Genomic DNA, 15,390 nt, shown 5'->3' with positions numbered 1-15,390 from the left:
AGGCACTCACTCTTAGGTTCCCATAAGTGCACTTGGAGAACACTGAGAGTGAGACCTCCTTGTATTTTGTAACCTATGTGCCACCTTGCCTCACTCTAGTGGCAGCTTTGTCAATGATCTTTAAAAGATTTTATTAAGATGCTTCTAAAATAGTTTTGAAAAACTGTGTAAATCCTTGCATATTTATAAGTTAACATTTAAAACTTTTTTTTAAAGCACTCAGTGTTCGATTTATTTGCAAGATGTCACACAGGTAGCATTCTCCCCTGTTTTTCACGATCTGATTCAGAACATCAATCAATTTATGTTAAAACTGTTACTTCACTCTTTGAGACATATCCAATGTAACCTAAATTTCACAGTGATATGATATATATCATCCTTCATTAAAAACAACTGTAAACAAACTTTCCTTAAACAATGAACTTACATCTCTATTTCACTTTCCTAACAAAACTTTAAAACGAGTGTATCATATTTTATGTTTGAAAGTCTTTCATTTATTCTTTATCACACTTCTCTAAACTATATATGTAAATAAATTTAAATTCAACATTTTAAAACTTCTTATATATAAAATTCAACTGTTATCAGAAATGAGTTGTCCAAATTATAAGTACATGACTTAACAAAACAACATAATTATATTGTGTGTGTATAAACATATGCATATGCAAAATTTTGTCTATGAAGTGGATGAAACTTTTTTCCCCTCCCAATTATGAATGCAGGAAATCATCAATTTTACTTCTACTTTTTGTATTTATAAATTTATGTCTTTTACCTAAAAAATCTTATTCATATTTATAGATAGGACTAGAAGTTTTTCTTATAATGTTACTCAATTCATTGAGCACCTCCTGAGTTATTTGCTAAAAAAACATATACTGATTTAACAAAAAAAGTTATTTTTTAATAATGGATCAAATTAGCCATCAATTGTGTTGAAAGCAAATAATTAGAAACCATTTTGCAAAAGGATATAACATCTAGTCATTAGAAATTCATTTTCTGTACAACAATACCAATATTTCAAAATATTCCTTTCTTAAACGACTTGGAGGCATTTTACAATTCAAGGCACATACCATAGTAAGAATGAAGAGAGATATGCCTTTCTTTACAAAATAGGGAAGAGTAATTCTGGAAAGGAGAAGTGAAAGGAGAAACTGCAATACTTCCACCAGAGGGTTCAATTTCAGAAAAAAGTAGATGTGGAAATTGAGGATTTAGAAAGTGATTTCCTTAAAAGTAGCTACACTGGCATACTCTTGGGAATTCTTTCTGTATCCCTCGAGGTAGATATAGCAAGTCTAAAGACCACTAACTTACTTCATAAGAATCTATCCATCTCCTCCAATCTATTCACATTGCCAATACCTAGCTAGCTTCTATATGAACTGCTGTAATAACTGCAGTAGTCTATCTCCCTTCCTCCAATTCAACAGGTTGAGAAGACAGTTTTCAGTCTTTTATTGTTGTTTCTTTGGTATTGTGTCATTCCCCCCATCTCTGGCTTTTTGTGTTTTGTTTTTTTCCAGTTTTTAGCTGTTTTACTATGATGTACCTAGGAATGGTTTAATTTGTAGTTATCATGCTTGAGATTCAAAGAGTTGCTTGAATACAAGTTGGCATCTTTTGGCAATTTGGAAAAATTTTGGTCAATAGCTCATGCCTCCTTTTCCTTTCTCTATGATTCCAATTACATATCGCTATAGATATTTTACCTTTTCTCAGGTAACGATTTCCACCTATTTGTCTATTAATATGTATTACTTACTCATTATTATTCATGATCTATTTAAGATTACTGAGATATAATTCAAATACCATACAATTTATCCATCTGAAGTGTGTAATTCAATGTTTCTTTAAAGTATATTCACAAGGTTGTACAACTATCATCAAAATAAAATTTTAAACATTTTCATTACCCCAAAAACAAACCCCATACTCATTAGTAGTCAAATCTCATTTTCCAGCTATCCCTCCCTCCCAGTCCCTAGTTATAACTAATCGACTTTCTGTCTCTATGGATTTCCTTATTCTGGACATCTCATATAAATGGAAGCATACAATATGTGACCTTTTGTGACTGGTATCTCTTACTTAGCATAATGTTTTTATGATTCATCCAGATCATAGCACATATCCATTCATTCCTTCAAAAAATTATCCTTTTATCATGGTCAAAAGATTTAGCATATTAGCCATTTTAAGTGTACAATTCAGTGGCCTTAAGTACATTCACAATGTTCTGCAAATATCATCACTATCTATGTCCAGAACTTATTCATTATCCTAAACAGAAACCCTGTACTCATTAAACAATAACCTTCCATTCCCTCCTATCCCCAGTTCCTGGTAACGTCTATTCTACTTTTCTGTATCAATAAATTTGCCTATCCTAGATACTTCATATAAATGTAATCATAAAAAATTTGTCCTTTTGTGTCTGGCTTATTTCACGTCTCAAGGTTTCACTCAAGTTGTAACATGTATCAGAATTTCTTTCCTTTTATGACTAAATAAAATTCCATCGCATAGATATACCGCATTTTGCTTATCCATCATCAGATAATGGACATTTGGGTTGTTTCCATTTTTTGGCTATTAAGAATAATGCTGCTATGAACATTTATGTACAAGTTTTTGAGTAGATATATGTTTTCATTTCTTTTGGGTATATACCCAGGAGTGGAGCTGATGGGTCACATGTTAACTTTATGTTAAACTTCTTGAGAAACTACAAAAGTGTTACCACAGTAGCTGTGTACCAACTATAATGATCCCAATCTCTCTCCGCATCTTCACCAACACTTGTTAATGTCTTTTTAATTTTAGCCATCCTAGTGGGCGTGAGTGATATATCACTGTGGTTAAGTTATTAATCTTAATTATTTTAAAGTCCTTATCTACTAACTCCAATAGTGGGATCACCTGAGAGTCTGCTTCTGAAATTATTTTTCTCTTAGTTGACCATAAATTTCTCTGCCATCACAGGACTAGTAATGTACTGAATACTACGCACTGCATATAAAAGAATCATGAAGGGGGAGAGGGATAAATTAGGAGTTTAGGATTAACACATACACATTATTATATATAAAACAGATAACCAACAAGGATCTACTACATAGCACAGGGAACTATACTCAATATTTTGTAATAACCTACAGGAAAAAAGAATCTGAAAAAAATATAAATGTATAACTTAATCACTTTGCTGTATACCTGAAATTAACAGAACATTGTAAATTAACTGTACTTCAATTAAAAAAAAAAAAAAAAAGAATCACAGAGGCACCAGACTAGTTTATCTTCCATTAAGAATGTGTGTTCACCCTTTGTTCTGCTATGGCAGAGGCTGATCACTTTAATCCAATCAAACTATTTTGGTTCGAGGATGGGTTGTAGTTTTGGTAAGAATCAGTCTACCTCTGGTTACCCACTGAATCTAAGGAATGTCCCTCCTGGGCTTTCACTTGAGATCCTAGTTGAGTTTTGTCATTCCAGTCCTGTGTGACCACCAAAAGCTCTACTGTCCCCCAGCAGTACTGCTCAGCCTGAGTGAAACCTAGATTCTCAGTTACTTTTTTTCAGGGAAACACAGCTACAAAGCATCAGCTAACTTCTGAAGGTTCTCTCTCATTTCTATAACTTTCATTATTTTGTTCTAGTTGCTTCTGTAGCTCTTTGATAATATTAAAATGACTATTTCCTAAATTTACCTGATTTCCCTGATTGTTCTCAGTGGAAGCACTGGCTCACCATGAACTACTATATTCCTCCTCAGAAGTGACTCTCCCAAATAACCTGGATGATACTAGCAGCTTTATTCTTCTAGAACATTACCTCTACCACCTCCAATAGCTACAACACTCATGTTCTGCTGCCTGAATCATCTAATAATACTCATTTTATTCCACAGAAATTTTCTACTTAATCTGGAGCTAAAGACAGGATCTGGTCACCTTAGAATAAAAAAAATAAAGAGAAAGTAATCCCCACTTCTGGGAATTTAGACTGTAGAAACATATAAAATGGCAACTGTACAATATTATTCACTGGAGCACTATTATTAGTAATAGCAAAGTATCAGAAAATACTTAGTGTAGAAATAAAGGATCAATTAAATAAACTATGCTATATGTACCAGACGTAACACCATGCTGCTATTAAGAATAACGAAGTTATGAAAAAAACTACAGCTAACATACTAATCAGGAATAAGACGAGGATATCAACATTCACCACTGCTGTTCATCACTGTGCTAGAAGTTCTATCTAGAGCTAGAAGTTCTAGTTAGAGCAATTAGGCAAGAAAAATAAAGACATCCAAATTGGAAAGAAAGAAGTAAAAGTATCTCTATTCACAGATGTCATGACCTTCTATATATAAAGTATTAAAGAATCCACAGAAAAGCTACTAGAGCCAATGACTGAATTTATTAGCAAAGTTGCAGGGTACAAGATCAACACACAAGAATCAGTTGCGTTTTCATACGCCAGCAATGAACAATCCAAAAGGAAATTATATAAACAATTTCATTTATAATAACATCCAAAAGAAAAACATACCTAGAAATAAACTTAACCAAGGACATGAAAGCCCAAGCAGAGTAAAAGAGCCATCCTTGCAGGTCTGCAACTTTGCATGAGGTGTCAGAGCCACTAGAAAGGCCTAGCATCCAGGCATCAAAGACCAAACAGTTAAGGGGTGTGTTGACATGAAGGAGTGGCCATGTATGGAGTATGAGAGAAGAGACCAAATAGGTAAGGAGGGTGTCCATGCAAGGAGAAGGTACAACGGGAGGCATTAAGGCTCCAGTTGGATGAGGAAGGCATTCATGTAGGGGGTGGCCCAGTCTGGGGAGTCAGAGCCTCAGCAGGGTGAGGAATGCATCCACAAAGAAACAAGGCCAGGTACTGTAGTTGCAAATGCATATGTGTACCTTTAGCTTGTCCACTGAGAGGCTCTAGGAGCAGTGACACCACAATAGCAATTAATACACCTAGCAACAGATTTTGTCCACTAAATACCAACGTCCACTAAAAGCAACTAGAGCTCTGTGAAAAAATGGCTAACCCTGAGGCTAAGGCAAGGGAAAGTACAAAATGAATCCGGAAATCTTCACATCCCAAAAAGAAAGAAGAATTTACTTTAAAAGGACCCAGAAACCAGCTCCCATTAGTGAAATCTAGGATAATCTAAAACTCAAAACAAAGAATAAAAGTAAATTATGGGAGTTCCCTGGTGGTCTAGTGGTTAGGATTTGGTGGTTTCACTGCTGTGGCCTGGGTTCAATCCCTGGTCAGGGAACTGAGATCCTGTAATCCATGCAGCACAGCAACCCACCACCCCCACCAAAAAAAAAAGTAAATTATAACCCATTGAATAAAAATAGTAAACTATGAGTTCATACTGAGATGATAAATCAATGTACGAATTGAAAATTTAATGAGCAATGATGGGATCTTTACAGTTTTAAAGTACCTGTCAAAAAATACTTAATTACAAAAAGAAAAAGAATGAGTGGATAAGTCTGGCATATACCAACTTAATTAGGTAATCAAACTAAACTAAATCAGTACTGGGATAAATCAAAATCATGCACCCTCCCTCACATAAGATGCAATGACGGAAGTCCCTGGTGGTCCAGGGGTTATGACTCCATGCTATCACTGCTGAGGGCCCAGGTTCAATCCCTGGTCAGAGAACTAGGATCCAGCAAGCCATGTGGCGTGGCCAAAAAAAAGATTCAATGAGAATAATAAACTTTCACTTCTGCCAAAGATGCAAACCTGAATCTAATCATAAAAAACATCAGATTAACTCACACTAAGGGACATCCTACAAAATAATTGGACTGTAATCTTCAAAATGTCAAGATAATGAGAGTCAGAAGAGAGACAGTTCCACACCAAAGAAATAGGAATATAAGAACTAAATGCAACACATGATTCTGTGATGGATCCTTCTGCTATAAAAAATACAACATTATCAATAAATTTAAAGGGATCTGAGGAGTAGATGGTTATTATGCATCAAAGACAATTTTCTGACTTTGATAGTTGTATTGTGATTATATTTGTAGAAAATATACACTAGTGTACTTGGAATAATGAGCAACTTACTCTCAAATGGTTCCAGAAAAAAAAGTTTTAATGTATTTCCAAAGAGAAAAGGATAATAAACTTACAACTATATGTACGTTATTTCGACAACTGAGAAGAAAAGATTCCTTGTAAAGCACCACTTCACCAAAACTACAACTAGATTAAATTTAAAATTTTGAAAAGCCTGTATCTATTAAAGAAATCGAACTTGTGATCAGTACCTGCCCACAGAGAAAACTCCCGACCCAAATGGTTTTACTAATGAATTCTACCAAACATTTAAGGAAGAAGTAATGTCAATTAAACTAATTCTTTTAAAACATACAAAAGGAGGGAATAACTCTCAATACTTTTTGAGGCCAGCATAATCCTGAAACCAGAAAAGGACAAATATCAAAAAAATGAAAATTGTACAAGGCACAAAGGCCAGAAAGAAAATGGTAAATCCACAAATATAGACAAAAAATATTTAACAAAACACTGGCAAATTAAATCCAGGAATATATAAAGAGAATAATACAGCACGACCAAGTAGAATTTATCCCAAGAATTCAACCTTGGTTAAATGTTTTCTTAAAAAAAATCAATGTATCCTGAAGAAGAAAAACGGAACTGAAGGAATCAGGCTCCCTGACTTCAGACTATATTACAAAGCTACAGTCATCAAAACAGTCTGGTACTGGCACGAAAACAGAAATATAGATCCATGGAGCAGGATAGAAAGCCCAGAAATAAACCCATGCACCTATGGTCAATTAATCTATGACAAAGGAGGCAAGAATATACAATGGAGGAAAGACAGTCTCTTCAATAAGTGGTGCTGGGAAAACTGGACAGCTACATGTAAAAAAATGAAATTAGAACACTCTCTAACACCATACACAAAAATAAACTCCAAATGGATTAAAGACCTAAATGTAAGACTGGACACTATAAAACTCTTAGAGGAAAACACAGGCAGAACACTGTTTGACATAAATTGCAGCAATATCTTTTTTGGATCTACCTTCTAGAGTAATGAAAATAAAAACAAAAATAAACAAATGGGACCTAATTAAACTTAAAAACTTTTACATAGCAAAGGAAACCATAAACAAAATGAAAAGACAATCCACAGAATGGGAGAAAATATTTGCAAATGAAGTGACTTGACAAGGGATTAATCTCTAAAATATACAAACAGCTCATGAAGCTCAATATCAAAAAAAACAAACAACCCAATCAAAAAATGGGCAGAAGATCTAAACAGACATTTCTCCAAAAAAGACATACAGATGGCCAAAAAACACATGAAAAAATGCTCAACATTGCTAATTATTAGAGAAATGCAAATCAAAAATACAATATCACCAGTCAGAATGGCCATCATCAAAAAGTCTACAAACAATAAATACTGGAGAGGGTGTGGAGAAAAGGGAACCCTCTTGCACTGTTGGTGGGAATGTAAATTGATACAACCACTATGGAGAACAGTATGGAGGCTCCTTGAAAAACTAAAAATAGAGCTACCACATGACCCAGCAATCCCACTCTTGGGCATATGTCCAGAGAAAACCATAATTTGAAAAGATACATGGACCCCAATGTTCACTGCAGCACTATTTACAATAGCCAGGACATGGAAGAAACCTAAATGTCCATCAAAAGAGGAATGGATAAAGAAGATGTGTTATATATATACAATGGAATATTACTCAGCCATAACAAAGAATGAAATAATGCCATTTGCAGCAACATGGATGGACCTAGAAATTATCATATTAAGTGAAGTAAGTCAGACAAATATTATATGATATCACTTACATGTGAAATCTAAAAAAAATTAATCAAACTTATTTATAAAACAAAGAGACTCACAGACTTCAAAAACACTTACGGTTATGAAAGGGGAAATGTGTGTGTGGGGGGGGGAATAAATCAGGTGTCTAGGATTAACATATACACACTACCATATATATATGGTGTATATATATATATATATATATATATATATACACACACACATACACATATATATAAATAATCAACAGGACCCACTCTATAGCACAGGGAACTCTACTCAATATTCTGTAATAACCTAAATGGGAAAAAAGTCTGAAAAAGAATGGATATATGTATATGTATAACTTAATCACTTTGCTGTACACCTGAAACTAACACAACATTGTAAATCAACTATACTCCAATATAAAATAAAAATTAAAAAGCAGAACTGATGTTTCCCTCAGGTTTCTTTCTGAGAAGAAATTCTGCCCAAAGATGTATAATAATTCCTGCCCAAGAATTTCCAGCCTGCTAGCCTGCCCTACAAACTTTGGATTTGCCAGCCACCACAATTACATAAGCCAATTCCTTTAAATAAATCTCTCTTCTATCTCCCCACACCCCTCCCCCAAATCAATGTATTTCACCACATCAAAAGAATAAGGAAGAAAAACCTTCTGGTCATTTTAAGACAGAAAAAGCATTTAATAAGTCAACACCCATTCATTATCAAACTTTCAGCAAATTAGGAATTTAAAAAAACCCAATTAAAGGCATCTATGAAAAACCCTCACCTAACTTTGTACTTAATGACAAAATATTAAGGCTTTTCCCCTAAGCTTGCCAAAAAAGGCAAGGATGCCCACTCTCACTACTTCTGTTCAATACTGTACTTATGATCCTAGCCAGTGCATCAATCCAGAAAAAGAAATAACTGGTATAAAGATGAGAAAGGAAGAAATAAAGCTGCCTTATTCAAAGATTACATGATTTTTTACATAGAAAATCTCAAGAAATCTAAAAAAGAACTACTAGAACTAATAACTTTAATAAGGTAACAGGAGGTAAGATCAATATACAAAAATCAACCATATTTTTATATACTAGCAAAATACCAGAATATCAAAAGCACTCAAGGAAAAAAAAGAACAAAGTTATACCAGCTGACTTAAAGACTTACTGCAGAACTATATTAATCATGGCTGTTTGTAATGGCCAAAGGATACCCATTTAATTCAATGGAATAGAATAGAAAGTCCAGAAAAACATACATATTTTTAAGTCACTTGATTTTTTACATAAGACACTAAAGCAACCCAGTAGGGAATGGGAAGTATTTCCAACAAATGGTGATGAAACCACTTGCTATCCATACAGAAAAGAAAAAAACGAAAGTTAATCCCTAACTTACACTATATGCAAATATCAATTTAAGGTGGCTCTTAAATGTAAATATGAAAGCTAAAAATTATAAAGCTTCTAGAAGAAAACAGAAGGTTATCTTGTCCTAGTGTCAGAGGTAGACAAAGGTTTCCTAGACAAAACATAGAAAGCAAAATCCACAAAAGAAAAGCATATATCTTATAAAGGACCTACATACAGAATATATAAGGACTCACAGCTCACTACTAAAAAGGAACAACCCAATAGAAAAAAAACAGGCAAAAAATCTGAACACTTTTTAAAGAAAATAAGAGTACCAAAAATACCAAAAAAGTGTTCAATATCAATAGACATGAGGGAAATGGGAATCAAAACTATACTGAGATAATACTACATACATCCAGAATGACTAAAATTAAAATGACAACACTAAACACTGGCGAGAACACGGATTAAGTGGTATTCTTATACTTTGCTGGTGGGAGTGTAAAACAGTACAACCACTTTGGAAAGCAAACCACTGTGATACAAAAAAACATGGATAAATCTTAAAAACACTATGCTGAGTTGAAAAAAGCTGTACACAAAAAGTACATATTGTATGAATTCCATTTATATGTAGTCCTAGATCAGGCAAAACTAACCTATGTTGAAATAATCAGAACAATAGTTGCCTTCTGGAAGGAGGTGGAACTGATTGGGAATGGACATAAGGTAATTCTCAAGGATGATGAAGATACTGTGTATCTTAATAGGGATGTAGGCATTTGTCAAATCTGACAAAATTATACACCTAAGATATGATTTATGGATATGACTGTAGGTAAATTTTACCTCAAAACAAACACAAAATTCAATTAATGACTGCATGCTAAAGTGTTTAGGGAGCAAAGTTTACTGATGCTTGCAACTTCTTTTGAAATGCATTTAAAAGTTGACTGATGGATGTATAGGGAGATACATATAAATAAATATACATATATATATATAAATATACATATAAAGATACATATACATATAAATAAAGCAACAGAGTGACTTTACTCTTCAGTTTGAATATTTTCATTAAAAAATGCTGGGAGTAGTGGAGAATAAGTAAGACCTTTATGTATTCACATGAAGAGATCTCCAAGATGTAGTGTTATATGTTTCATATTTATAAAGAGAACACAATAAATGCCCTTCTAAACAATGCCAATAAAACTGTATGACCCAGGTAGGTGTCTTCCACTGTGATGGCACTCAAATAACTTACACGGTTCAAAAAAATACAAAATGAAAATGATTTTTAAAAAAAAACAACAAAGCCCTGAACAATTACTTTTCCTTCTTGAGAAATGCTATTTTTGAATATTTTAGCATTGTGTATAAAATTTATTTAAGATTAAGAAAGAAGTTTTTCCAATTAACCTTTAGCACTACTTAGTACAACTCTGAAGATACTATAACTAGCTCAGATTAATTAATATTTCATTAACTTTTCATTTTCAGATTTTCTGTAATAGTAGCACAAATAAATCTATCTTACTTGAGATTGAGATCTCACCAATGAGAGATCAACTAAAAAAAATATAAAAAAATTTACATTAAAATTGATTTCCCTTAAAATCAGTATGGTGAATAGAGTCATATTCTATGCTTTTGTAGGTTATAAAATAACTTTGGTGAATAACGAGGAGGGAAAAATCAAGAAGAGATTCAAAAAGATTAAGAACAAAACGTTTTTTACTTAAAAAAATAAGGTCAACATTCTTTGGTCATAGAGGAGATAATATAAAATTTAAAATCAAGACAGAATTTTTAATAATCAAAGGCGGAAAAATCATAAAAGTTAAAAAAATGAAAAACAAACCTGATAGGATTAGGGAAACAGGGCACTTTGCATATCCAATAACATATAATACACTCCAAAAAATTTAAGAATTTTAATGTAAAAATTTTAAACATATGATTTAAAAGACTTACCCTTTCTGCTTCAAAGGTAATTCAAGTTTAAATATGGTAGCATCATTAACAACTGCTTTATATGCCTACAAATAATATAAAATAAGATACGAACATTATTTTTAATACTTAAAATAGATAATTATAATTCTAAAAATACATAAAATACAAATTAGTTTTTATTTTTAATGATGTATCTGGCCAAGTCAATGATTTCAACATGCTCTTTCTCATGTCATGATTATCATTATTCTCAAGTGAGGTATTAATGCTGCATGACAACCATAACATTTTCTCTTATCCACACATTCTCCTAGAAAACATTTTCATACCACCTCCTTTCTCTTCAAACCTCCAGTATTTCCTCTCCCATGCATACTCTCAGCTGATGATGTGGCTTCCTAATTCACTGAGAAAACCAAAGTAATCAGAATTCCCTCCTTTTTCTCCTGTATCATCAATTTTTCCCCCTCCATTATTTCTACAGCCTCAATATGCATACATATTATTCTTTAAATCTTAAAAACTCTCTCTTGGCTTTGTCCACCTTCAGCTACTTCCCCATATTTCTCTCTCTCTAAGCTAAACTCCTAGAAGAATTATCTAACTCACTGTCGCTAATTTCTCTACTACCATTCTTATCTGAAACTGTTCTAAACAGGCTTTCACACTACTACTCCAACTAATCATTCTTGTCAACCTCCATGTTGCTGAAGACAATGGTTAATCCCCATCTTATCTGACCTATCAGCAGCATTTTAAAACAGCAGATCCTGCCCTCCTCCTGGAAAGTGCTTTTTCCACTTGTTTTCTAGCACAGCACTCTCCTGGTCATTCCACTCATTCGTCTCTCTCCTCAGGAAAGATGGCTGGTTCCTTATCGTTATGATAACTAATTTTAAAATGCCCCAGACCAGTCCTTGGATCTCTTCTCTTTGCTATCTTCACTCTTACTCTGGAGATCATAGCCACTGTCAGTGCTTTAAAAACCATCTATATGCTGAAGCTCCCAGATTTATTTTTGCAGGCCCGTCCCCTCCCTTAAGCTCCAGATTTGATGTTGCCATATGGATGTTTAACAAGCATTTCAAAGTTAACTTGTCCAGAACTGAGTTCCTAATCTCTCTTCAACCATCTCCCCAAAACCTGCTTCTCACAAAGTCTTCATCTTCCCTCATCTCAGCAAGCATATACTTCTAATGGATCAGAACAAAAATCTGAGTGTCATCCTTGACTGATATCTTTCTATCACATTCCACATCTGATTCCATTAGCAAGTCCTGTATAGCCTATTTTTACAATATAATCAAAATCCAACCACTTTTGACTACCTTCACCTACTATCGTTCTGGGCAGAGCTTCCATCATTACTTAACTGAATTACTTAAATCGATTCTTAACCCATTTCCTTGCTTCCTCTCTTGCCCCCTTCAGTCTATTCTTTTTGCAGCAGGCAGGTGATCCTGATAAAAATGTAAGTCAGATCCTGTCATTTGGTTCAAGATATTTCTATGACTTTCTATCCTACTCAGAGTACAAATGAAACTCCTTACCATGGCTCAGTCTTACATGATCTGGCCTCCTGTTATCTCTGACTACTTATCTCTGATTTCCTACTATTCTCCCCCTCACTCAATCCACTCTGGCCACAATGATCTCTTTCTTCTCTGGTTCTGGAACATGACAGGTATAATCCTGCCTTAGAGCCTCTGCATTTGCTCTCCCCTCAGACTAGAGTATTATTCCCTCAGAGAGCCACATGACATATTCCTTAATCAACTTCAATCTTGATTTGAATGTCACCTCATATAAAGCCCTTTGCAGGCCACTCAATTTAATATTTCAAATGATCTCATTACCTCCATACTCCCTTAACCCTTTTCCTACTTTATCTACCTAGGTACCTACCTATCTACCTTTCTTTCTACCCAAATATTTATCTAAAGGTAGACAGTAATTTTTAAAAAATGCTACTGGAGAAAGTTGATTGTGTTTTTAGAGTCTAGAAAATAATTTCACTTGGGAAGTAAGGAAAGGTAGTTGAAGAGGGGGAAAAACTAATGGTAATTCTAGTGATAGGTTTATGATATTTAAAAAGATACGGGGCTTCCCTGGTGGTGCAGTGGTCAAGAATCCACCTGCCAATGCAGGGAACACGGGTTCGAGCCCTGCTCTGGGAAGATCTCACATGCCGCGGAGCAACTAAGCCCGTGCACCACAACTACTGAGCCTGCGCTCTATAGCCCGTGAGCCACAACTACTGAGCCCTCGCGCCACAACTACTGAAGCCCGCACACCTAGAGCCCATGCTCCGCAACAAGAGAAGCCACCTCAAGGAGAAGCCAGTGCACCACAACGAAGAGTAGCCCCCGCTCACCGCAACTAGAGAAAGCCCACGTGAAGCAATGAAGACCCAACGCAGCCAAAATTAAATAAATAAATAATATAATAAAATAAATAAATTTATTTTAAAATAATAAAAAGATAATGACTCTAAGGATAATACTGTTTCATTATCATTATCCTAGACTATAATGATGGGAAAGAAGGTATGGAAAGCAAGAATAAATGTGATACAACTCTCACAAGAGCCCTATGAAAGGAAACAGGACAGAGAAATCAATTCTGCTTGGGATAGGATGTGGGGGAGGCAGAGTATCAAGGAAATTCCAGGAGAAGTATACTTTGAGCTGAGTCTTAAAGGAAGGATGAATAAGAATTCAATAATCAATAATATTCAAAAACAGGAAGACTCTTGAAAAATTAAGAAAGCAACTTTCTAGCTAAATTCTGGTTCACAAGCATACCCAATGCTTACAAAAGCATATGAGAAACCAAATATAATATGGTTGCCCTCCACTGATGAAAAATCAAAGTTGCTAGGTTTTTTAGTTTGTAATTTAATAGCATCATGATGCAAGTTTCTTATTAAAATTAAATTATGACAAGTGTTAACATACAGGAATATATACCTTGTCTCTTGCAGTAAGAAATCGTGGATCATCTTGAAAAGCTTCTTTGACAAGTCTACTAAATCTATTAAACAGTGTAAGTAACTGCTCAACATATTTCTCAGAGTCCTAAAAATAAAGTGTTGTATATTAAGTTGAGTTTAAAAATAAAATACAAAAAATGAGAAAATATAAACATAATTCTCATAACACACTATAGCTTTAAAATTTGGTAACTTTTCTGAAATATTTTTTTCTTATTAAGAAAGGTGTTCCAGCATTACTGTTTTGCCATCAATTTAAAATACCCGATTTTAAATACCTTATCCTGCATTTACAAAATAACTTTGATATATATCTATCATTGTCATTGAGGAGAACTTACAGTAGTAATAGTTTCAGCAGCTGCTACCATATCTGCCAGGCCTGCACTGATGATATGTTCCTCCAAGTCTTTCAACATTGGCTCTATCCCATTAGGAACTTTGTCCATTAATGAAAACATCAAATGTAATTCTGAAACGATAGAACACACCCATGTAATCATTTCATCCATCAGAACAGACTTTCTCTTTGATTTGTATCATGGATCTAGAATGCCTATGATAATAAGAGTGTGGGGAAATATTAGCTGGAAGTTGATAGCTTTAATAGTATTCTGTGGGTGCAGACTAGTTTAGGACTTGTTATCGTTAAGTACTATAACTTCCTGATCTACCATATCAGTCTGACAAAAATTATTTTTAAAAGAAACTCTAATTAAAGTGATCACACACTGCAAAACCCAACTCCTCTTAAAAGGTGAGTCATTTGACCTTCAATGCAATGGAATATATTTATTCTAAGAAATACAAAAGTCTACACAGAAAATTAGTTACATTTCATAAAGTAGATGCAATGTTAAATACACAATACACAGTCACATCACTAAGGGGTAAAATAATGTTCTCAGATTGTTCAGAGTAACAAAGTAATATACAACTGTATTCATAAAGAATTTTTCAGTTTGCAAAAAGCACTTTCTCCTATTAACCCATTTAATTGACCTTCACAATAATCTTACCTCACAGAATGGTTACCACTAAATAAATCCTTCTGAAGTGAGTCCACCTTGGATCAGACATAACTCTACTTAGTTTGGCATACATAAATTCAAATATTTCATTTATGCCAAATGAGAAACTTGCTTTTACTCCAAAATACTTCTGAAGAGTGTAAGACTTAAGTG

At 34.0% G+C, this 15,390-nt stretch overlaps 1 protein-coding gene across 1 annotated transcript in view; it reads right to left on the bottom strand.

Moving 5' to 3' along the window:
- The window catches only part of CUL5 (cullin 5), a 95,794-nt gene that overhangs the window by 13,822 nt on the left and 66,582 nt on the right, over positions 1-15,390 (bottom strand). Inside the window, exons 9-11 of the mRNA XM_030836194.2 lie at positions 14,548-14,678; positions 14,184-14,291; positions 11,233-11,297 (exon numbers count right to left, since the gene is read on the bottom strand). Of these exons, the coding sequence (XP_030692054.1) occupies positions 11,233-11,297; positions 14,184-14,291; positions 14,548-14,678 (304 nt within the window). The remainder of the gene's footprint in view (positions 1-11,232; positions 11,298-14,183; positions 14,292-14,547; positions 14,679-15,390) is intronic.

The sequence above is a fragment of the Globicephala melas genome, chromosome 8 (genome assembly GCF_963455315.2).
Source record: "Globicephala melas chromosome 8, mGloMel1.2, whole genome shotgun sequence".
Taxonomy (NCBI): Eukaryota; Metazoa; Chordata; class Mammalia; order Artiodactyla; family Delphinidae; genus Globicephala; species Globicephala melas.
Note: the sequence above shows the minus strand (reverse complement) of the source record. Positions and strands in the feature narration are given on the sequence as shown.